The 26271-nt window shown below is 38.0% G+C and overlaps 1 protein-coding gene across 3 annotated transcripts in view; it reads right to left on the bottom strand.

Annotated features, from left to right (window-relative positions):
• The window catches only part of RSH1 (RELA/SPOT homolog 1), a 199202-nt gene that overhangs the window by 123586 nt on the left and 49345 nt on the right, over positions 1-26271 (bottom strand). For all 3 annotated transcript variants that reach the window (XM_089813727.1, XM_089813728.1, XM_089813726.1), the window contains 7 exons: positions 25161-25340; positions 24080-24145; positions 23641-23733; positions 4205-4336; positions 4001-4102; positions 3846-3923; positions 3685-3756 (listed from right to left, as the gene is read on the bottom strand). In XM_089813727.1, the coding sequence (XP_089669853.1) occupies positions 3685-3756; positions 3846-3923; positions 4001-4102; positions 4205-4336; positions 23641-23733; positions 24080-24145; positions 25161-25340 (723 nt within the window). The remainder of the gene's footprint in view (positions 1-3684; positions 3757-3845; positions 3924-4000; positions 4103-4204; positions 4337-23640; positions 23734-24079; positions 24146-25160; positions 25341-26271) is intronic.

Consider the following 26271-nt stretch of genomic DNA (forward strand, 5'->3'; position numbering starts at 1 on the left):
ATAACAAGGTATCAGTGCAGATCGATGAGATTTCATAAAATTTAGCGAATTTTTCATAAAAATTCAAGCCTCTTTTTATCTGAATTTTTTCAAAAAAATTGTTTTGCGATTTTCTAAAATTAAAATCATTAGAGGTTTTTTATGAAATTTGTGTGGTTCGTCTTCAAAGATTTCTGCTGGAAATCGCAAGCCTGGTGGAGGGTTTTGATCACATAATTTCTTGGTTTGAGCAAGAGTTTATGATTTCGAAGGTTGCATGTGAGTTGCATGTTCTTGCATGTGCATTTTGTTACTTGTGCATGCATCGTTTTACCATGCAAAGCCTCATGTTTTGCTGCATGAAGAATTTTCTTATGGGTTTTCATAATTTTTTCCCTTAAAAATTTCCGATCATGTAATTATGCCTAAGGATTTCGATTTAGAAGATTTTGAGGATGAAATCATAGTCATGTGCCACCTCGAAATGAGGCTAATCATCTTCCTGTGTTAATAATGGATCTTTTTAGTTGTCTAGGCTTTACTTTATTGTAGAGCCTCTGTTGTTTATATAGCTTTTATTACAATTAGTACTTAAGACACTATACTCCTCAAAGCATATTATTAATTTTGGTTTTTTAGTTTGTTTATATTAATGGAATATAATACACATAAATAGTTCATATAAACGTATAATGGTGAAACATACAAACAATTATCTTATGCATATGAAGGGATTTTGATTTGTTTCTTTGGTAGTATCTTATAATTTTACTCCTAAGTACAACTAGTAATCAAGAAATAGCCAATTCCTCTTCTACAAAGTACAGATTTTGAAACACTTAGTCTCCCTAGAACAGTTAATTAAGATAGTCCATTCAAATCAAAGAAAATTAATTAATCTTCATGTTGTTCTCTGTATAAATGTTTTCTTTTGAAAAGTACTTATTATTAGAATATTATAATGTTCCTTTAATGGTCATCTTATTTAGTCTTTAGTTTATTAGGTAGTTTTTATTTCCGTCTTTAGTTCACAATTGTTTTGTTTAGAAACATTGTTTTTGTAAATCTATATGAGGAGATTTCATCTCCTTTGTTTAATACAACTACAACAACATTGATTTACCATAACACGGTATCAATGCAAATCAATGAGATTTCATAAAATTTGGCAAATTTTTATGAAAAATTCGAGCCTCTTTTGATCTGGATGTTTTTTCCAAACGTTTGTTTTGCGCTTTTTTGAAATAAAAATAATTAGAAGTTTCTGTGGTTCGTCTTTGAAGATTTTTACTTTTGAGGTTTTCGATCACATAATTTATTGGTTTCAGCAAGAGTTTATGATTTCGAAGGTTGCATGTGAGTTGCATGTTCTTGCATGTGTATTTTGTTACTTGTGCATGTATTGTTTTACCATGCAAAGCCTCATGTTTTGCTACATGAAGATTTTTCTGATGGGTTTTCATAATTTTTTCCCTCGAAATTTTTCAATCATATAATTCGCAAAGTTGCATTGCATTCCTTTGAGGGTTTGTAATTTTTTCCTCAAAATTCTCTTGGGTTTTATTGTTTTTCTTAAAAAAAAAAAGCTTTGTATTCTCCGATCCGTTGTCTCAATTTCTATTGTCTAGTTTTGATCAATTTTTCACCTCAAAAATTGTGTGGTTTTCTGTTTTTTCCAAAAACAGATCATGACTTTTTGCAATCTGTTTTGGGGCATCATGCTCATCTACAAAGTTTAGAGGGTTTATTGATTTTTCCTCAAAATCGTGCTAGCTGATCTCAATGTTTATCTTTATCTCCAAGTAAGAGCAGCTCTGTTATCCAACATCAGGTTGGATATTTTGTGATGATTTTTGGTCAGATGTTTTTTCTGATTCAGGAGGGTTAGTGGCAGACTTATCCCAATGGCAGGCTCTTGTCTCTTGTTGCAAAGGATTCTAAAGAAGGGGACACCCCTCTCTATTCTTTTATGGACGAATTTTGGCTTCTTGATCATTAACATTTTGCAGATCCAAAAAGGGTCCCAGCAGCAGCAAAAAGTTTTGCAAAATTTGTGACCAAAAGACAGTAATTAGACAATGACCATTAAGGGAGGGTATTAGACTAATATAATGTTTCTTTACTGGTCATCTTAGTTATTCTTTAGTTTATTAAGTGGTTTCTATTTTCATCTTTAGTTCATGATAGTTTCTTTTAAAAACATCGTCTTTGTAAATCTATATAAGAAGCTTTCATATTTTTTCATCTCCTTGGTTTAATACAACTACAACAACATTGATTTAACATTACACTTATCTAGTATTTATTATGGAGAGGTGATTTCTCTCCTTTTCTTTCTTCATTGTAGACTATGTAATCTCTTATTTTGAACAATCATATAAATTATGAATGCCTCAAACTAAGTGGTTACTAGGCCGCAAGGATTTAAGGATGGGGGGCAAGACAACCTTGAGGCTGCAGTCTTCATTTTACTGGATATTAGAAGTGTTCTTGATTAAGGTTTTGAAATCTATCTTATTTGTGAGCATGTCTCTACATATATATTCAGTATTGTGTACTGACTTACTTCCTATTGGAGATTGTAGCTGTGGTAGAGATCTTTATCTCTGGGTGTTTATACCATTATAGTCTCCTTCAACTGAAAAGGACATTTATGATAAATTGTAAGATTAAATATAAAGATGTGTCTTTCAACATGCGTTAATGCATGGAATATTCAAGGAGTTGTATTTTGAAAAAAAAGGGTTATGTTTTGTAAATTGAAGAGACCTTTAGTTGGAATGTGAAGAGTCTCACTTTCTTGTTATGAAGCAAGAGGGTCCTCCCAAAGGGTTATGAAGCCTGACTTGATTAACAGTTTTAGGGAAGATGGCAAAATAATCAAGGATCGATCTCTAGAACACTGATGATCCTCCCAGAGGGTTGGAAGCCCGCTTTAAAGGATCCTTAAGGATTATATAGAAACAAGTGAATATATAAATACTAATTATTATAATTAAATTTAATAGTTTTTACTAACAAACCTTTGTAGGTTAAGGTCATTAAGAAACAACTTAAGGAGGGGGAATATTACATGAATACTCCTCTATATCCATGATGACTAATAAATCTTAACAATCCATAAAATTGTAAATAGCCCTTTTCACCATTTTCTGTTAATATATTCTATTAATGTTTTGGCAAGACCATAAAATCTTGTAAACCTGCAAAATGAAGCATTTATCATCAATTTCTCAATTCGCATTGTATCTCTTCCACTATCATGTCCATTGTCTGGGTTTATGTCCTGGTGACAGACATATCTATAGAATATCTGTCATCAGGTACTGTGTCTCATTGAGTGTTTTGTGAAAGAAACCTTTCTAAATTCTAATTCTATCTTTGTTGGCCCTTTGGCATCACAAGAACCAACCATACAGTGGGTTAAGGATAAGTGGACGGCTGCTTCACTTGCTGCTTCCTTTTCTCCCATTACGAATACTCAAATGCTTCCTTTACGAGTAAAAACAAATAATGTACGCTGTGCTCTTAGTAAGAGATCTTAAAATCTGGCTTTGGTTGTTATACATTTTGTTCACTGAATATGAGTTTAGCCTCATATAAAGAATACCAATTTTTATCCTGCTCTTGGAATTTCCATAGCCTTCTATCCTTCAAAAGGTACTGGATAAAAAATATTACTAGAGAGGTAGCCTGGCATCATACCTTGATTTGATACATCCCTAGTAACTTTGCCAAAGGCGCAAAAATCTTCAATGTTTCTGAAGCAATGCTACGCTGCAAGAGCACATTCAAGAAAAATTATTCTCATTTCTTAAACAATCAAAAACATAATATATATGCATGGAAATTAAAAACAATACTACCTGTTTATGTGGTGGCATGTGTGACAAAGTCCGCATGTTATGTAACCTGTCTGCAAGTTTTACAATGATGACACGGACCTGAAATCCAAACTGCAAATGTTAAACCAAAAACTCTAACCCAATAATTCTAAACTACACTGTTTTAAAAACACTACCTCTTCTGTCATAGCAAGAAACATTTGTCGCAGGTCATTGGCTTTAACATCTTGTGCAGAATTTATCAAATTTGTACATTGCAGTTTGCCAAGTTTAGAAACCTGCAAGATTCAAGTATTAGCATGTGATGTTCTTCCAGTATAGAAAAATCAGAATCCTAACATGAGTTTACTTCAAAACCATAATCTTTGAGACGTAAGCACCTTTGTTTCCCCTTCTACAATCCTGCGAACAACTGGACCAAACTCATCTTCTATTCTTTCAAAACTGACAACATTACTGTCTTCCACAGTGTCATGTAACAGACCTGCTGCAATTGATTCCCAGTCTAATTCCTGGCATGATACATAAAATGAATGTAACTACAGGAAACTTTTAAAGGCAATATCAAATACAGTCACCAATTACCTATTCAAAACAAGGCTTATTATGATACGTGAATAGAAAAAAAGCCCTACCATCTAGAACAAATGAATTCATTCAGTTGCCATTTTGTTACACGACTTATGCTGAATACAGTAGATAATTTTGCTACTCACACATTAACACTTATATTTTGAGGCAGATGTTAAATTATGATGGTATGAGCAGTAACGTAGCATTTCATGGCTCCTTGGACCTAAACACATTTTTTTGCTGTATCCTATCTTCTATATTATATTAAACAAATATGTTTTTATCACTGTATATATGCAGCCAATTCCAAATGGTTTGCCTTACATCAACTATTTATATATTTGTATTTATCAAAGATAATTATGGAGATCCCATTTGCAATTGCAAAGACATTTGAAGTTTTGACTAATTTGATTTTGTATAACGAAGAAAGATATACATGAATGTATTTATACAACAGAAACTTACTTCCAATGGCTAAGTACATGCAGAGTATAAAATTTGAATTCTCAAACACCACTATAGGAGAAACATGGGATGAATCTTTTCTCCAGGTACCCAAGAAAATGTAATTGGAGAAACTTTTTCTACTGGTTCAAAGGGATCAAGAATTGACAGAATCTCACATTGTCAAGTGCACTTATAATGATAAACCCATCACACTGCCTGTGACAGAATAAAACAGAAGCTGCTCCAGATGCCCGAGCAATCCAGGGAAAAACACACAGAACTACAATATTACATGTTAATGCAGGTGCAGATGTAAACAATATTAAATGAAGTATAGAAAAAATGAGCTCCATTGCACATAACGAGCAAGATTGCTAAAAGGAACTGTGATTGGGAATGTATTTGTCAAAAGATATGCATGTGCTAGAAATCCCAAGTAACAATAGGCTTGAAAGTGTTTAACCTAAGTGGCCAATTTGAGTTTGGGGACAGATTTGGGTTCGTGGGTTCGGGCAAAAAAGAAATTCCCATTTGGGTTCGTCAGTTGAGAGAGTGTGTGTGTGTGTATACAAAAAAATAAGAGAAATGTGCATAATTGCAAAACTGGATCATTTGTGAACCCGGTAACGCAGATCGAACAGTTTCATTAAAACATTACAACTATGAGAAATGGGTTCATCTAAGATTACCTAATCTTATTGTTTGAAGTATGTAAGCATAATCACCAGCAACATAAATAAACACAAATGCACCACTAGTATACTCATGAGTATCGGAGCACTTATCTAAAGAGTTGTCCTTCTTGGGCTTGCAATCATTCTTTATATGACATCTACTCCACAGTTCCACCATTTCACCTCAGGCTGAGAAAGAGGCATAAACCCATTGTTTTCTTGGAATTCTTACATCCACAACCTTTGCTCTTATCCACTTTTATCATTGGACCCATCAGGAACCATCCACAGACTTCTCCTAATATCTTCATTTAATATCTTCCAAATTATATGAAGAAGAGCCACTACTGATTGTAATCATCAAATTCTACCACAAATCAACAGCTAGATATATTTATTCTGTAATATAACTGTAATATATTCATTAACTGTATAGAAAGTTAATATATTCATTAATTGATAGCAAAGTACTCAACAATGGATAGAAAGGTAATATAATTGTATTGTATTCATTAACTCATTGCTACATACAAGTTTCATCATACAAGTGTCTTACATCAAGAGAGAAGTGCATACATATAGTGTCCGAGGGGATGCGAGGCGAACCGTGGCATCCGTATAACTAAGGGAAGTCGAAAAGGCTGTGGTCAACGAGGTAATGATAGAGAATGCCTTAGCACCAACAAAAAATGTCATGAAAGACTTGTAAGTTGGAGCCTAGTGTGCCATAAAGAATGGGTGCGGATTGTTCGACAGAATGTCCATAGTCAATTGAGTGGCTCATTTGGTGGTCCATGTGTCTCGATTCAAAATCCACACATAGACAAACGGGCTTTGTATGTTGCAATTAATGTTGCATACATGGGCCTGATGAGCACCTCCGACCCAAGTCCCTCATTCCTAATATACATTCAATATTGATACTGAAGTGTTCCAATCAGGAAATACAAATTCAAAGGATATAAAAGCTCTGTATGACAGGTCGAGCTGCAAACCGAGAAGCACAAATTTGAATAGTAAATTGGAGGCAGTTAATTGCTCATATGTGAAGGATGATAACCATTTGATTAAATGATCAATACCAAAACCAATCTGATGAACATAGAATTATGGGAAGACTAATCCATAAACCATTCAGTGCATACGCAGAATGCCCGGATCATAAAAGGCGTTGACAATAACAGAACTTCTATGTGGGAAATAGGGTGCCTAACCTGATGGCTTCAAAATGATCATTGAAGATTATCACGTAACGCCTGAGCTTGTTGGTAACTCTGACGCTACCTTCATCTTGGTGAAGTTAAAAAGAGTATTGACTTCGGTGAATAAATCACAGAATGTAAAGACACTTGTGCTTGTACCATTATTTCGGGTTGATTGGTTGTTCTCCATTTTTATCCCCATGCCCAAAGAGTCATAAGCTACTACATATGATATGGAAGACTAACAGGGGTTCGACAAAATGCTTCGACATGTAATGCCATTGGAATCAATTGCCAAGATGATCTTATGTTTATTATCAAAACATCACAGGTGGAGAGGCTAGTTGATGCACAAGACCTCTTGTCTATAATATACAAAGGTCAGAATATGTCTTGTTAAAGAGAGCATCAAAATACAGAAATTTCTTAGACCTTGATCGAGACACCGAATACCAAGATCGACCTGCAAGATTAATGGATTCTCATTTCATTTTCTATGGTCCATCATATGCCCATTAGTGGAAGACATTGAGCATACAAGGTAGCAAAGTATAGCGACCATGTGAATTCATCTAAAGATGTCAATGGTTGATTTCATTTGTGATGGCCCTATAAAGTTCCCGGAGTTGATATAAAGAAAGGGTTATAAGCTAGAAGTGGCTTTTAATCACTTCCTTAAGCCATTAGAGTCTTATCACATCCTTGAAATATCATTACGGTTCTTATTAGGGTTCTTTTTTCGGTCCTGGGAGTTCTGTAACTACAGGGAGAGAGGAAGAATACTACTTTGATTGTAATAAAGGGGAAAAGAAGAGCTATTTTATTTTTCTACAATGGTTGTGATGAAAGGGATGAAACAATACAGCTGTTGTTTTGTTAAGCTTTTGAATTAAAGGGAAATATATGTGCATGCCAGATTCTGAGGTCTGAGTACTTATTTTTCTGTTTGAATGTGATCTTATGGTCTTTTCTATCCTATTTCAAATGCAGTTTTGTTAGATCGTGGCTTGCAGAATGAGATATTTAATTTTTTTATCTTTTCCTCTGTATGTGGAAGGCTTAATAGAGATATTTAATTCTTTTATCTTTTCCTCTGTATGCGGAAGGCTTAATAAGTGGGTCCTATGGCCGTCTATTGATCTTTCCTTCTTTATCTTATTTTACATATGTAATCACATTCATTCCATGTTTATGGATGATTGTGAAAATGCCTTCGCGTCTTCAGGTTAAAGACATATCCAATCTTCTAATTCATTGCAAATCCTTCTTAGAGGGAGTTGTACCTCTCAATTCAAAGGAGAGGTATCATCCAATGATAACTCGTCCTACTATTGGTAGCATTTTGTTCTTCCATCCGGGTATTTGAGTCATATATTGTAATTCTTTTCGAAGGACAAATCAGTTTACTAACAATAAGCATCTTTATGATATACGATATTCATATTTGAACAATAAATTTTGAATCTTTCATCTTTGTCATTTGATAAATTGATAGTCAATGGTTGAATTACATGGTACTATGTGTGGTTTATATTTTTCATTCATCATTATCGTTATTATGTTTAAAAGTTCTAGTATTTTACTAAGTTCAATGATCATTGGTAATGGTTATAAAGTTTCATGTTTCAAGTTTGAACTTATGGTTCGTGAATTGCATTTCAATTTTCTATATTCAACTATATGTGGTATGTTATATTCAATTCATAATTAACATTTTCAGTCATATATATACTATGCAACCTCCACCCCCCTCCCCCCCCCCCCCTTCCACACCCCCGCTGTCCACAAATTGTGGCCCTTTTTTTCCTACACCCGAAACTCATCCTGATGTCCCCATTGACCACCGCACCCCCACACCAATGTAACATTGATTGATCGTTGTGATTCCTTAATCTTATCATATGATCTACAATAGATTCTGGCATTCATTTGCATGTAAAGAACCTTATTTAGATACTGAATTCTTGTATGGCGGGATTTACGGAATTATTTATTATTTTGCCCATGCAGTTTGGACCTTGCCAAACCTCTTAACATTCATTAACATATCATCAATAATTGATAGTTTAAATAACAATTATATGTTAAGATCGTCCAGAATACCCTCTTAAAGAGCAACAGATAATTTTATATTGTGCCATTTATAATTTCCCAAAGTCTCCTGTAATGAAATATGTGCTAAATTTTTGCTGCCACTTAATGTATGCCTTTGAAAAACAAGTATTTCAGTGAATTGGTCATTTCCTTCCAAACAATGGTCATATCAACCTGACTCAGATTGCCAAGATTTCAAATTAACTATTGATATGCCCTTAAAGGTCTTCAGTCTTGCACGAAAATATCAACCATCCAAAACAGTAAAAGAATCTCACTGATATACTCCAACATGAACCTCAGATCACAGCATCTATAATACGACAAAAAAACATGTCATAGCAAAATTCATTAGTTCAGACAGCACGTACAAGCCTAAATTGATAGTCCAACATGAATCTCAGATCATGTCATCTATAATAGGGCAACAAAAATATGTCATAGATAAATTAATTAGTTTGGACAGCACATAAAAGCCTAAATTTTGGCTTGGGCTTATAAATGCACAAAAAAGCGGCATATAAAAGAATACACAAATTTGTAATATAAACATAAATTAAACATAAGAAGAATAAATGATGAATTAATGTACACACAACTCTAGTTTGATCACACTCAAGTTACCTGGAATGAAGATTGACTTGGTACACTGAAAGAATAAATAAAATTGAAATGCTTAGGATATAACTGGGAAAAAATCAAGAATGCTTAGCAGTTTCTGGATTTGAGTGTGTAAAGATTTTTTTCCATCAATGAATCAAATCACACTATGTGATTCATCATCAGGATGTAAGAAAACCAAAGATTAAAAAATAACAAGAAACCAAAACATTGTGAAATATCATTAAATGGAAAACTCCTTTTTTAATCTGGCTCAACCCAAAATAATTTTTGGCTTTTTGGGTTTTTTAAAAACCAAAGCAACTGGACGCAGCAGACACATAGCAAGGTTGAGAGTGAAAAGCTCTCACAGGATTCATGTCATGTTAACCCAGTCCTATTTCTAATTGTGTTTTTGAACAATAATAAATATTGTAGAATATAAAATATAAATAAAATAATAATAAATATATTATAAAATAAATTATAATTTGACATTGTGGTACCCAAATTTAGAGCCCTTGGGATCTATTTCCAGTCAAGTATAACTCTAGATCTAGGTGCCATGTGGAAGGATGCTTTTGGATGATTGTGATTTTGCTGTTTACAATTATTTTGCTTGGGTGGTGACCAAAACCTCTGTTACTATGCATTGTGACGTCAGGACAAAATCCCTTATCACAAAACTAATCAGTTCACTAGCAATTTCCACAGGATAACTAAATTCAGACCTGACAATCATAGGTCATTTTGACTGGCATGGATTCCGGTAAGGGCCAAAACTGTGAGAATTTTCAGGTTCAGGTCATTGGTCATATTTTCACCTAGAGTGGAATCCTCTATCAGATCTGACACAAGGGTTGACAGCCACCTGACCTGGATGCCTGCAGTGATCAGCGTAGCGGAGGTTTTAACATATCTGTGCTAAAGCAAGTTTAATCACCAGATCACACCTAGGTGCACAGAATTTTCCAAAACAGATTTGGTGTTGTGGGGCAAACCTAGAACCAAGTGCACATCCAGCAAGTGACTCCAGATCCATGTGCACATCTAGCACACCGAGATATCTACAGCGGCAGTTAAAGGTTGATTCAGATCAGGTCCATCAATAGGGAAAAGAGCTCTGTGTAAACCTCTAGACATGGAAGCACAACTCAGCCTGGTGATCATTCACTGCAAAGAGAAGCCTAGAGATAGAATGTCAAAATGCTGCCATGAGTGTTTCAGGTGTCAGATGGCAGGGCAGAAATTGAAGATATTAGACCTCAAAGGATAAGGGCAGAGACACCATTATTATCATCCAATCACCTACATCAACAAGCTTGCAATACTACCACAAGTTTTCCAGCTAAGGAGACAAGACAATGTGAGGAGTGTTAGAATCTGAAAAGATTAATAACCCAAAAAACTAGTGCAAAGAATAAATATCTAAACTATGAATGCAAATGATACAAAATCAAAATAGCAACACAGAGTTGGTCTCCAAGAGAGTAATGCAAATGTTAGAAGCAAAATAGCATTAAGAGGATGCAAATACATGAGATGCAAATACAAGCCACGTAGCATGCTTATATAGGCTAGGAAGAGGGAGGAGGTGGCAACACCAACCAATGAGGAGCAACCATCTATCAGACTAAAGATAGCAAAGTATCGTCCCAAGATAGCTAATGGATGCTCACATGTAAAAAGGTGACACCTCGCAACCATTCACCTAATAAGACATGCTTTATTAACCTAAGCAAAGATTATTAAAAGTGTAGGAAAAACCTAACAATATAGGGAAAAATAACCTACTAGGAAATAAAAAACTACACTAACACCCCCCCATAAGCGAAGCTTAGGTGGATGTAGAAATGGGTCCCAACAAGTCAAGCCTGAAAAGGTACCCATGTACATAAGATTCCCCCAAAAGAGAGAGAAAAGAGAGAACCCCCTAAAAAAAAGTCAGGTCTCTGAGTGAGAGGAAGAGGCCCCCCCAAAAGATGAAGAATCTCGCACCCCTAGCAAAGCTCACAAATGAAGGAACTTGCTCTCAATGAAGGGTTTGGTGAAGATATCAACAACCTGCTCGGAAGTCGAACAATAGCGAAGGTCAATGACGTGACCATGGATGAGCTCCCGGATGTAGTGCATGTGGACCTCTATGTGTTTGGTCCACTGATAATGAACCGGATTCCGTGAGATCTAAATGGCACTCTGGTTGTCACAAAATATGATTGATAGCCGTCTAATCTGGATACCAAACTTAGTGAGAAGATGTTGAAGCCAAATGGCCTCAGTGGCGGCATTTACAACCCCTCGATATTCAGCCTCAGTAGAAGATAGAGCAATAGCCAACTACTTTTTGCTCGACCAACAAACAAGACCTGAACCAAGTGAGAAGCTGTACCCTGAAGTAGACTTGCGATCCTAAGAATCACCTGCCCAATCTGAATCTATGTAGCCCACCAAATACCTGCTGCGTAGTGAATCCCACAACTGTGAGAACCCTGAATGTAGTGAAGGATTCACTTGGTTGCTTTCCAGTGAAGCTCATGGGGCTCCTACATGAATCGAGAGACCATGCCTACAACATATGAGATGTCAAGTCTCGTATGAGTCAGATAAATGAAATTCTCAACAAGTTGGCAGTACAAAGTGCCATCAACAAGTGGAGAAGAACATTGAGCCTCAAATTTGACTCCAGAAAGGAAGGGAGTCGGAGCAGGCTTGCAGTCAGCCATATGAAACCTCGAGAGTAAATCTAGAGCATATTTGGACTATGTGATGGTGATCCCGGAAGGAGACTGAAAGATCTCAATCCCGAGAAAGTAATGCAACAAGCCCAAGTCAGTCATCAAAAAACTGTCCTGAAAGGGCCACTTTGACAACCTTAATGGTGGGTGAAGAACTTCCTGTGATCAACAAGTTATCAACATACAAAACCAAAAATAGAAGTGAATCACCCTGTTGCAAAATGTAGACATTAGGATTAGAATGGCACCAAGTGAACCCAACTGATAGAAGGCAGGAGTCCATCTTGGCATACCAGGCCCGAGGAGCCTGTTTGAGGCCATAGACTTCCGAAGATTGCACACAAGTGAAGAATCCTGAAGGAAGCCCTGTGGCTGCTCCATGTAGATCTCCTCATGAAGGTCACCGTGAAGAAAAGCACTCTTCACATCCATCTAATGTACTTCCCAATGATTAGCTGCAGCAATGGCAAGAACAAGTCGAATGGAATTCATTCGGGCAACTAGCGCAAAAGTCTCAGAGTAGTCAATCCTAGGAACCTGGGAGAATCCTTTGGCGACCAAGCAAGCCTTGTGTTTGTCAACTGACCCATCTGCTGCAAATTTTGTTCGATAGTTCCACTTACATTGAACAAGTTTTCTTCGCTTAGGAAGAGGGACAAGATCCCAAGTGTGGTTCCTCATCAAGGAACTATACTCTTCCTGCATAGCTGTATCCCACTCAAGAATACCAGAAGCCTCATGAAAGGACTATGGATCTGAGGCAGTAGCAATGAAGACATATGGAGCATCTTGGAATTGTGAACAAGTCCGCCTGGTATCTGATGGATCCCCAACCCAATCACCTACGGACTACAAGGTCTGTCTAGCCCAAAGTGGATCGGAAGATGGAGAATCTAGAGGGGAATCATTGACCTCTGAATGATGACTAGGACAGGAAGGAGGTGAGTTCTCTGAATCACTCTCTACATCGGAAGTGGAGGTAGAAGACTATACAGGTGAATCTGACTCATCAGAAGATCTGTCATGTATTCGAAGTGACTCCAATGTCAAAGTAGAAGGGGTTGGAGAAGTGATAAAAAGTAAGCTTGAAGATCCCTCCTCAAATTGAACACTCCTCTCAATGAATAACTCATGTGTAGTAGGGTGGAGCAACCGATAACCCTTCACACCATCAAGATAACCTACAAATATGCAAGGTTTGCTTTGCAGATCCAAGGCCTTACGTTTCTCTGCAGGAATGTGGGCCCATGCAGTAGAGCCAAAAACTCAAACGTGCTTAACTAATGGTTTCCGACCGCTCCAAGCTTCAAAAGGAGTAACTCCCTTCAAGGCTCAATGAGGAACACGGTTCTGGATATAACAAGCACAGTTAATGGCCTTTGCCCAATACTATGGTGCAAGAGCTCTAGAGTGAATCATACAGTTTGCCATTTCCTTCAAGGATCTATTCTTCCATTCTACAACACCGTTTTGCTGAGGATTGTATAGAATTGAATGTTGTAAATCAATCCCCTCTAAAGTGCAAAATCTTTCAAACCGATGGTTGACATACCACCATTGTCTGTGCGCAAAACTTTGACGGCTTTCCCAGATTGTTTTTCTACAAAAAAATTTAAGTCCTAAAAATGATCAAATACCTCTGACTTCTGTTTGAGAAAGTACACCCAAGTATATCGAGAAAGGTCATCAATGAATGTGAGGATGTATCGGGCCTTGCTAAAAGAAGGATGTTGAAATGGACCAGCCAAATCAGTGTGAACTAACTCTAGTATCTATGAAGCTCTCCATGCCTTACTTTTGTCAAACTTTTCCTTGGGATGCTTACCAAGAATGCAACCTTGGCGAACACCGCCTGAGAACTGAACCGAAGGCAACCCTGTGACTATGCTCTGCTGGTTGAGCTAATGCAAATAGTGGAAGTTAAGATGGCCAAACCGCTCATGCCATAATTTACTCACATCATTAGAGTGAGTGAGAAAAACAGACAAAGGAGGATCAAGAACAAAGTGAGAAAACAAATAGAGTTGTGACTAATGATCTGCTCTCCCAACTGCAACTATAGAATCATTGTGCAACTCACGTATCTCCACAGAATCAGGAGTGAACTCAACCCGCTTGCCTGAACCTATGTGAGTGATTTGGTATACTGATAGGAGATTAGTTGATAATGAGGGTACACAAAGAACATCATGGAATGTGCCATCCCCCGCATCAACAGACCCTCTCCCACACACCTCAACAGGAGTGTCATCACCCATCAAAATAGAAGGCATAGTACACAGCTCCAAGGGTGCAAGTTCTTCTTAGATGAAGCCATGGGGTGTGAAGCACCCGAATCAAGAACCCAAGTGGATGGTGAGGAAGTAACTACAACAAGAGCCTTGCCCTTTCCTTTCCCCTTGCTATTTTCTTTCGCCTTGTTAGACCCTTCATTGGAACTTTGTTTGATAGACTCAAGAACACTAATATTATTCTTCTCAAGAATGTATGTCAAGTGATCAATTTGTTTCTTCAAACATTTATGTTCATCATGACCGGGTCTTTTACAATAGGCACATTTGACCTTTTCTTTCTTAGGTTTATCACCCTTGGAAGATGGGGTATCAATAGTTGCTTTTGAAGCAACCGGTATCTGATCCTTCTTTTCCTCGCTATTATTTTGTTTCTCATCCTTACTATTGTTGTTACTACTTTGTCCTTTTTGTTCTTTTGTGCCTTGGTTGGTAGCCAAAGCATGTGACTTAGAGGACTTAAGAGTGCCCATCTGGATTAGCTTGTCCTGTTCTCGAGTGAGATTGACAGCAAAATCATCTAAAGATGGCATGGTGAATTGAGTACCAAGTGCACCCTTAGTAGCATAGAAGGTAGAGACAAACACAGAATATTCTGAACTTAGCTTAAAGAGAATACTAAAAATCAGTTGTTCATCTTTCTTTTCAATTCCACATTGTTTTAACTACAGCCTTAGTGATTTCAATTTGGTGAATAAATCTTGGATTGTGTTGAAATTGCCTGAATTTAAACTAATTAGTTCATTTTCCAACATATGACCCCTCATTGAGTCTTGTGTGCCAAATAGTGTTTTTAGCTTTGTCCATATTTCATTTGGTGTATCCAAAGACTCAATGTGAAATAGTAAGTCAAGAGAAACAGACAAACACAATGTTCCATATGCCTCATCACATTTGTTAAACCACTTAGGCTTATCTTCATCTTTATCAGGTTCAATTTCAAGTCCCATAGTTATCCTATTTAATCCAGCTTTCCTTAAGTGAATTGTCATGCGTAATTTCCACTCAAAGTAATTATATGGAGTTAGTATGGGCATATTTGTTTGATCCATGATGAAGAAATGCAGAGAAGAAATGCTAAAAAGAAGAGAACCTAGCCACGACAATGCCCCCCCCCTTTTTTACTCAATTAAAGAACCCCCCCCAAGAAATATGATTTGGCACTTTATTTTAGTGCATTTACAACTACCACTAGCAGAAATACTTAGTGGTCTTGATTTCAATGCATTACAAACCCTTATGAAGAGCATATGTTGAAAGTGAAACTTGAGCACAATAATCAAGGAAACAAATAGCACCACTACGATGTCGTCGGTAGAAATTGTGTATCAGCCAACGGGTCCCTTCGGAAAGGAAATTGTGTATCAGCCGATGGGTCCCTTCGGAAAGGAAATTGTGTATCGACCGACAGGTCCCTTCGGAAAGGTTCTTGTTATGTAGCAGACGGGTCCCTTCGGAAAGATTTTTGTTATGTAACGACATGTATGTGGCCGACGGACTCCTTCGGGAAGTTCTTCGAAAAGTATTTATAACCCCTTCGAGAAGCATTGTATTGATCTTGTCAATCAAGCATAATGTAATGTCTTTGGCATATGCGAATAATAATAAGAAGAGTTCTGTTGTTTCTGTTCGTGTTCATTATCTGTGTGCAATTCTTAATTAACCTATGCGGTAAACATTTGGCGCCGTTGCCCGATGGACCTAGTACACAGGCAAGCGGATATGAATTAAATGCCGAATCAGTTGAACAAAGATAAGAGTAAGCTGAAGGAAAAAGATGACATACGCATTGCGCAAGAAAATTTAATTTTGGCTCAGCAGATAGAGCGTCGAAGGAGATTTCAGAAGATTGCCGACGGAAACAAGAGCGCGGAAGGATTGTTGAAGGAGACTCGACAACAGCTTGATTTGGTGGAAGAAGCGAGGGAGGAGTTTCTGAACCTGCATACGCCACGGGAAGAGAATCCTGACGGAAAGAGATTGACTCGCACGGCTCGGAGTGCCGAGGAAGCACGAGCGTGGAGTGACCTCTTCGTCCAAGATATACTTCCGAAACGAATAGCTTCGGTTGACGAACCATCTTCTTCACCAAACAGCGCGGGTGTTGAAAACAGCGCGGACGCCGAAAACAAAGCGGGTGTGCGGAATAGCGCATGTGTGCAAAATAGCGCGGGTGTTTAAAACAACGCGGGAGCTCAGAATAGCGCGGGTGCTCAAAACAGCGCGGGCGTGCAAAACAACGCAGATACACAACAAAACCCTCAACATACAGTGATAATGGCAGGTCCAAAGGAAAAGTTGCCTAAATTTGATGGTGATGAAGCAGCTGATCCCATTCGACATTGTGAAACATGTGAAACAATCTAGAGGGCAAATGGCATAACAGATACAAACGAATGGATTCGACAATTTCCCGCTACCCTACGGGGTGTTGCGATTGATTGTTTTACTGATACTGATCCACAAAAGTTAAACAGTTAGGATAACATTAAGAAGGAGTTCATCGCAGAATTTCAACTCCTGCGCGACGATAATGAAATTGTAGCGGAGATATTCAATACCAAACAAAAGAAGAATGAAACAGTACGAGTCTTCGCCAGGAGGTTGAAGGACTTAATCAGTAAAATGGAGAATAAGCCGGCAGATGGGCTCCAGAAAAGATGGTTCATGGAAGGCCTTCGTCCGAAGTTGCGAAAGAAGATGAAGATCGTGCCACCATCAACATACATTGAAGCGTACAATCGAGTAATGAACCTCGAAAGTGACCAGAAGACAAAGAAGAAGAAGACCAGCTCATCCGATTCAGATGACGATGAGCCTTCAGGAGAAGATAGCAGCGACGATGAAGGCAGTAGCAAAAAAGTCTGTGCTCTTCAGAAGGACATGCTTCGAATGATGAGGGAGTTCAAAAACATGAACAAGGAGACTAAGGGCAACGACCTATGGTGCACAGAGTGCAAGAAAGAAGGCCATACGAAGGGATCATGCCCGAAAGATCAATTTTGTGAGATTTGCCAGATTATGGGACACTCGGTAAAGGAATGCCCTTTCAATTTGAAAGCAAGAACACCACAGCAAGTGTTCCTGACGTAGGAGGCATCCCCGTCAGGAGGGAACGGGAATACCAATATAGAAGGTGCCACATCGGGAGGATATAGAAACAATCAGCATGGTCAAAATAACAACAATAATGGCGGGAGGAGTCGAATCCAGTACAATGCCAATGGCCGGCCGATAGTTCAATGCCGCGCATGCAATCTGTGGGGTCACTTCGCCCAAGAGTGTACAACGACGAACACACCGAAGTTATGCAGATGGTGTGGACCTGGTGATCATGAAGATGCTAGGTGTCCGAAGTCGGGAGTAAACTTGATCACCGTCGGGACGGACGAAGAAGAGGTTCTAGCCATCACACGGCAGCAAGCGAAAGTGTACCCCGACCCGGCGAAAGAAAAGAAGAGACTGGAGGAAGTACGGGCTGAGATTCAGAAAGCAACATAGGCAAAAACAGCACACCTGAAGGACACGCCGAGTACCTCCGTACGGAACTGCGCAGAACAGAACATTGTACGGCAAATATAGCAAGCCAAGATACCCGTCAGGATAAATGATCTGTTGCTCACTATGCCTCAGCTCCGATCGGCACTCACAAACATCGTTCCCGCTGCTCAACTACCAGGAGAACATGGAAGGAAGCAGGAAAGTGGAGCAAGTACAGCGAACAAAAAGGAGAAGGAAAGTGGCGCAAGTGCAGATGATTCGATGCTGTTAGCTCTTTCATCCCTATCCGGGGGTTGTTGAAACGGGCATTCTCGGGACTGTGCTAACGGACACGATCGTGGACGAAGGGTCTGGTGTCAATGTGCTACCAGAGGATACCTGAAAAAAGTTGGGACAGCCAACATTGTGGCCACCTACCTTCCAGTTGTTAACAGCCGATCAACATGGAATCAAGCCATTGGGAATACTCACAGTGCAACCAGTGACGATTGGAACACAACTGTTCCTGTTGGACTTCGTCGTGATCCCACTAAAGCGGAGAGGATATGATGCCATTCTGGGCCGGGGGTGGCTGATACAAGCCAAGGCAAAGCACAATTGGAAGAAAAATACTTTATCACTCGAAAGCAAAGGCCGGAAGTATGTCATCGACCTACACAACTCAGATGGTTGGAGAAGAAGCTCTATCGTCGAATTCCGAAGGAGAAGATGATGAGAGGAGGCAGAGTATGGAACCCGATCAGGAGGGAGTCCTACGATTGGAAGGAGATGACGATCTGGATTCAGTAAATGGTCTTTACCACTGGAAGATAGAGGATTACGAGCTCTTTCCAAGTTGTAATATGCTAAGGATCGACGTAATTAAGAAAGAGGAAGGAAATGAATGTCCGAAGGAACACAAAGAAGCCGAAGGAGGAAATGAATGTTCGAAAGAACACAGAGAAGCTGAAGGAGGAAATGAATGTCCAAAAGAACACAAAGAAGTCGACGAAGGAAATGAATGTCTGAAGGAACATGGAGAAGCCGAAGGAGGAAATGAATGTTCGAAGCAACACAGAGTAGCCGAAGAAGGAAACGCGAGTATGACTGAAGCTGAAGGACAGAACATACCAGTACGAACCCAAAAAAAGGAAAGATTCTACTGTACGACTGCGCCGGAAGAAACTATTACGTTGAACCACAAATATAGCAGAAAGGTACCAGCAGCAAGGAAGACACACGATACGATCTGCACAAGCAACAAAGAGGAAGGGTTCAATAAAAGTTGTAGCAGTACAGAGTGAATGTATTATTGACGGACAGAAGGGGCACCTGACAGAGTCCATGGTAGCGAGCTTCAACAACAAACTGGGCGATATGGAGATGACACAGAATAGGCATAGTAGGTTTCAACTCGGATAGTGGGTGTTGAAGTACGATGACTGGAATGAGATCAAACCAGGCAAGTTCAAAGTTAAGTGGGTCAGGCCGTATCATATCCAGGAAGTAGGGGACAATGGAGCAATAAAACTATGGACTTTGGATGGACAGGAAATGCTTCAGGCGATGAATGGCTCGAAGCTGAAGGTATACCACGGCCGGAAGACTTCTGTGTCAGGGAATGGCCTTCGGGCGACCCCTTCGTCGTTGCAGACCGATGATGCCAATGGTCGAAGGGAAAACTGACTTTGCTATTGAAAATTTTTTTTTAAAAATGAAAAAAAAAAAAATATATATATATATATATATATATATAAATGCAAAAAAATAAAAGTGATGAAAAAGCTACTGTACTGTACGGATTTTGGAAACAAAGCACCGTACGGATTCTTAAATGTTCACCGTACGGTTTTGAAGGAAGTGTACGGATTTTTCAGTCCAGTGTACAGATTTTTGTGCTGTACGGATTTCGCCAGGTTTTGCATCTTGTTACGGATTTTTTGGAGGTTTTGAGCAATGTACGGAAAAGCATCAAATCTGATATGTACCATACAGATTTTAAAATGATGATGCAATGTACGGGTTTTAAGTAAAGGTTGTACGAATTTTTCAATTTGGCAAGAGCGTACGGATTGGCATAAAATTGTACGGTTTCCTTCACACGTGAATGTACAATTTTTTAGGCTATTTTAACCATGCACCGTACAGACTTTACTGAAATCACTGTACGGTATCCCAGTACGGATTTTCAACAAAAGTTATGGTACGGATTTCTAGTATAGTGACCGTACGGATTTTTGGGAGGTTTGATCTGTACGGATTTCTACATGTGCTGTACGGATTTTTGAGGAAAGCCATTGACACTGCAGATTTTGGCCGTACGACGTACGAAATTTGGAAGTAAAGACAGTGTACGAAAATTATAATTTGGAATGCGAGGTAATTGTACGAATTTTTCAAGCATATCATGTGTAAGGATTTGGATTGCAAGATTACAGATTCTGAAGAGGGGTTTTGGCGTACGGCTTCTACTTGCTATTTGGTAGCACAGAAGGGTGACAGGAGGTTTTCTAAAAAAAAAAAAAAAAACGTTGACAAATCAAGAATGCTCAGAATGAGTATCAGATGATGCCACAGGGTAGAGGAAGAACCAACGATTGCAAGAAAGAGTGTAGAATCGGAAAAAAATGACAGAAATGGTGTGTTCCGTGTAGTTTTGTGTGGGTTTCAGAGTGTTAATTTGGTCTGCCCTAGAACCCCGCGGGGGCGCTGCCCCTCGACCTCGTCGGGGGCGTTGCCCCCTGGACCCCCAGTCGTTGCGGATATCAGTCGTGGGAGTCTAACCAGTTGAGAAAACTTGAAGCTCCTGCAAGCATAGTGTCTGTGTAGCAGAGGCACTGAGAGTAGATGTTGGCCATGAGGCTGTCCTGGTGGATGCATAGAGAGCTCGGGAGGAGCTGATCATCCAGTTGAAAGCAGTACAGCGACACTTGGTTCAATGTACTCGGAATTGGAAGGCAGAAAGCGACACAGGTGGCTATCAGGGTCAGATGTCAGATTGGCTAAGGTGACAGTGTTGAAGACCAATTAGTCAATCAATGTATTTTGGTTGTTGATTTGTCTCAGAGATTTTGTAATAGTCCTCAGGAGACGACTTTTCTTTTTTGGGGGGATGATGTCGTCAATAGAAATTGTGTATCAGTCGACGGGTCCCTTCGGAAAGAAAATTGTGTATCAGCCGATGGGTCCCTTCGGAAAGGAAATTGTGTATCGGCCGACGGGTCCCTTCGTAAAGGTTCTTGTTATGTAGTCGACGGGTCCCTTCGGAAAGATTTTTGTTATGTAGCGACATGTTGTATGTGGCCGACGGACTCCTTCGAGAAGTTCTTCGGAAAATATTTATAACCCCTTCGGGAAGCATTGTATTGATCTTGTCAATCAAGCATAATGTAATGCCTTTGGCATATGCGAATAATAATAATAAGAGTTCTGCTGTTTCTGTTCGTGTTCATTATCTGTGTGCAATTCTTAATTAACCTATGCGGTAAACATACGATCTACTCGAAAAATCATGCACTTTCAAAAAAAGAATCGCTTCGATATGAGGTCGTATAAGAAAGTTATGATCCTCCGAAGTTTCCAAAATGAGAACTGTGCACAGTCATGACTGAAAATCTGCAATTTCAAAAAAATTTATGCATGAAAATCAAAAACCAGCTCCAGTAGTGGATAGAGCACAAAAAAATAGCCAAGGTCATAACAAGAATCGTTGAAATCGGAGTCCGTATGAGCAAGAATGAGGCATTTGAAAACTGCATTCAAATTTGCGACTGCCAACGGAGAGGGGTATGGCTGTAGTTTTCCGTGCCCGATTTTTCAAAATATACAGCTTGCATGCAAAAAATAAAAGATACCCAGATGATTTTTCGGTGCTGCGAACAAAACCCAAAAAGCGTTTTTCTTGCTAATGTATAGAAGATGTAGCTGTAGTGTAATTCAAACGCCTTTAACAATAAAAACGGCTCCAAAAACCAAGAAACAACCCCAACAACCAAAAGATGACATGCAAATGTTGAATCAACTTCCTAAGTCCATCAATGGCATGCTGGAACCTGCAATACTGATTGAAAACTTCAAATATGCACGTTGGTTGTCAGATTTGAGATTAAAAACGTTTTTGTCAAAACTTTTCTGATTCTCAAGATCATCCAAAGATGCAAGAGAAGAGCATACTTCGTTTTTCAAAAAACTACAATAAGATTTATTAGCCCCCCCCCCCCCCCCCCCGAATCTCTCAAATAAGGAAACTAAAATCTACCTTTTACATAGAAAAGCTCTGATACCATGTTAGAATTTGAAAAGATTAATAACCCAGAAAACTAGTGCAAAGAATAAATATCTAAGCTATGAATGCAAATGATACAAAATCAAAATAGCAACACAGAGTTAGTCTCCAAGAGAGTAATGCAAATGCTAGAAGCAAAATAGCATTAAGAGGATGCAAAAACAAGAGATGCAAATACAAGCCAGGTAGCATGCTTATATAAGCTAGGAAGAGGGAGGAGGTGGCAACACCGACCAATGAGGAGCAACCATCTATCGGACTAAAGATAGCAAAGTATCTTCCCAAGATAGCTAATGGATGCTCACATGTAGGAAGGTGACACCTCGCAACCATTCACCAATAAGACATGCTTTATTAACCTAAGCGAGATTATTAGAAGTGTAGGAAAAACCTAGCAATATAGGAAAAAATAAATAACCTACTAGGAAATAAAAAACTACAATAACAAGGAGTGCCTGTAATTCATATCCAAGCATATGAAATTCCCTTGCAACAGCAGCATGTGCAAGATTTGTCACAGATTCAGATATATTGTTTATCTCATTAATTTAATTCAGTTCTCTAAATTTTGAAACTTTTTTGTGCATTATTTCTCTGATTAAAATCAAAAATATTTTGGGTTTAATGTAAGCTCTGAGCACGCCTAAATGTTGCCATCATTGAACATGGTGTAAGGGATTAATCTGAGTCAATGATCTGAATCTGAATTAAAACAGATTATAAGACCCTGAGTTTTCATGATTCTTGATATAGGGGGCAGTTCAAGGGTGGAGCCTTCCCAAAGCCAAATCAAGGCAATGAGGCTACAAAGACCTTCATGGTGCATGCCATTTTTCAGAAAAGCGTCATTGTCAACAAATTGATGCAATTTTAAATGACACGAGTGTAAATAAGTGGAGGGAAATTGAGGCTTTTGCCTTTTCTTCCCTCTGCATTTTTTTGGCCATCCAGTGAGTTTCTTATACAGACTCATGGATACTTGCAAGTATCCAAGAAAGTAACCCTGCAAGTACTAGCCTGAAACTTTCACACAAGTTAGTGACTCACCAAACCTACCTGGCTTGTGGATTCCCACAAGTTGGCCAGTAGCTTAACAAGTTTTAATGCTATGCCCCAGCCTACTATAAATATTTATTGTACATACAGAATTTGAAGCCCACAGCTCTCCCTTAATTTTGGGCATCATATAAGTACCCGTATTGTCAAAAAAGCATTGTGCCTGTATATGTATTTTGTATACTTTATATTTGGATGTAGATGTTAAAAGAACCCCCCTTGAATGCATGTAAACAACTAGAATTACAAGGAACATAGGATATTGAAAACTCAAAGGATTATCTATTTATTTCTTTATTATTTTCTTACATTTGTTTCCAAGCCTCACTAAGTAAATTGTGGGTAATCCAATGAACAGGCAGTACAAAGAACTTACAAGTTCACCAAGAATACGAGCAACTTCTACTGGATGGATGATGAAGGGCTCCCCACTCCTCCTTTTCTGTCCAGCATGAGCTTCAAAGGCTAGCTACAGTAACAAAATTCAAATTCTTTAGTTCAATGACGTTGCTCATTTAATGAAATCTAATGCAGCTATTTGCTTTATAATATAATATGGGAAAAAGGAACAATGAGAAAAGCAAGGTGCGGTAACAAAATTAACTTTTTAGTTCACTGATGTTGCTCATTTTTATAAAATTGCATCCGGCTATTTATGCTTGTAACATAATACAGAAAGAAGGAAAACCAAAAAACAGAATCAGGAAGGACTTCTAACATAAAAAATCATCTCTCGTGAAAGGAAGTTGAAGACAATTCATAAGGGGGATGAAGGGGAAGAAATCCTGCCATCATAACATACAAAAGTAATATACCTTCAAAGCGTCTTCAACCAACCGGAGATGTTTGGATGGCAGATACAAAATAGTTGGTTTGAGATCCTGGAACAAAAGTTTGCGACACAAAAACGGTGAGTGACTCCGGAACAAAAGTTTGTGATATACAAATGGTGATTATAAAAGGCCTTCAATCTTATGGCCAATACAATTCGTGCAAAAATTCAATTTTGAATTTTACATATTATCCAAAAAGAAATTATCAATTTACAGGTGCATAATTAATACCAGAACAATTTTCAAAACAATATACAGGAAAAACTTCAGTAACCAACAGGTTCTGAGGTGACAAAGACAGAACTGCATTATCCAAAGATAACCTAGAAAATCTATGAACTAAAAGGAAGTGGCACTGGAATAATCCTAGAAATCCCAATCCATTTGACTCACACTGCCCAAAATGGTACTTTAAAATAAAAATAAAAATAAATAGTGGACAGATTAGGCCACAAAAACTGATGAATGCAAGAACGATCTTAAAACCCCTTCAAGTAAGCCTGACCCCTATGAAACTCAGGACAACTCACTTTACAGTGTACTTTTGCTACCATTATGTGGGCCAGTCAAAAGTAAAACAAATTAACCCCGTACTTGCAAATCAAAGAACATAATCAATCATTAATTCATCATGTTATAGAATGCAATCTAATCATTGGCATCTAAAGGATAAATTTTTGACAATGGTATCTACCGATCTAGGGGTTAAGTCGCATAATTGAAAAAAAATGAAAATTACCATTTTTGTTTAAGAGGCTGAAAGAATCCACTAGTGAAAGATAAAAATTTGAACACAGACAAGAATAAAGGTTTCAAAATCTAGCTAGAGGCAACTTTGAGGTTTTTATCCGAACAGATATTATACTAATAAATATTGTAAATTAGCAAATAAATTATCAACTAGTAGCTAGAAGTACCCCATAAATCACAAAGAAATTGAAGCTGGGTGCAAGAGAATGAAAGAAGAGTGGTTACAAAAGGAACTCGTTGATCTCTTCAGGATTAGAATAAAAAAATTAAAATACTCAATCAACTAAAATGTTTATGCAGATAAATATCCCACCTCCCACAGTGTTTTAATACTGACTGTATCGGAGTGTTTTTGACTGCACTGAGATGAACAACATAATCTCCACTTTGTACGAGCTCTTGCCCTAAAACTTATATGCAATTTGGAATCTTCAAAATTGACATGCTTGCCATATGATTCTCCCGTAGAAAGGACTTCATCAGTACACACAACCTTGGGAAATGATAGATTCAACAAGTTAGTCTGCATACAAATTGAAACTGCAGAGTATCCAGCAGGCATCTAACTCTCAACGAAACAACTGATATACAAGGTGCAATTAGGTCAGTAATACATGAGTTAATGCGGAAGAAAAATAACAATTTGTTTAACTTTACAAATATACAAATATTATTAGATTTAATTACATCTTACAGAAAAAATAACAATTCACTCAACTTTCTACAAGTTCTACAAGAAAGGATATTCCATATCCAGGATCATGATTTCATCATTATGAATTAATAAACAACAAACAATGTACACAACCACCACCTTAATCACCTCATACTTTTTCACCACACTACATACTTGGTTACAAAGAAGCCTAATCTTATAAATAAGACATTCATAAGATATATTCCCTTCAAAATACACTATCCCACTATTCCATCCTGTATCCTCCTAAAACAAATTTTATCTTTGCATGGTTTTATTCTCTATCAAAATCTTTAGCCTTTCCATGCCATATTCGCATTATTGAATTTTCCAGAAGTAGACTTCCACTTAACTCTCGCCCTGTATTTTTTGTAAACAAATATTATGCTTTATTCATATTCTATCATCCTAGAATGAACTTAATCTTAGTTTACTTTAAGTTTAGAACATTCATTAATGTCAAACATCCTAAGGAAAATGCCTTTCCATGCCATATTCACATTATTGAATTTTCCAGAGATAGACTTCCACTTAACTCTCGCCCTATATTTTTTGTAAACAAATATTATGCTTTATTCATATTCTATCATCCTAGAATGAACTTAATCTTAGTTTACTTTAAGTTTAGAACATTCATTAATGTCAAACATCCTAAGGAAAAGTATCGGATTCACTACAATTTTTGTTTCCTTCCATATACTCTTCAAGAAAACCAATTTACAATATT

Source organism: Cupressus sempervirens, chromosome 2 (assembly GCF_028749045.1).
Source record: "Cupressus sempervirens isolate cs-2001-9-10 chromosome 2, ASM2874904v1, whole genome shotgun sequence".
NCBI classification, from domain to species: Eukaryota; Viridiplantae; Streptophyta; class Pinopsida; order Cupressales; family Cupressaceae; genus Cupressus; species Cupressus sempervirens.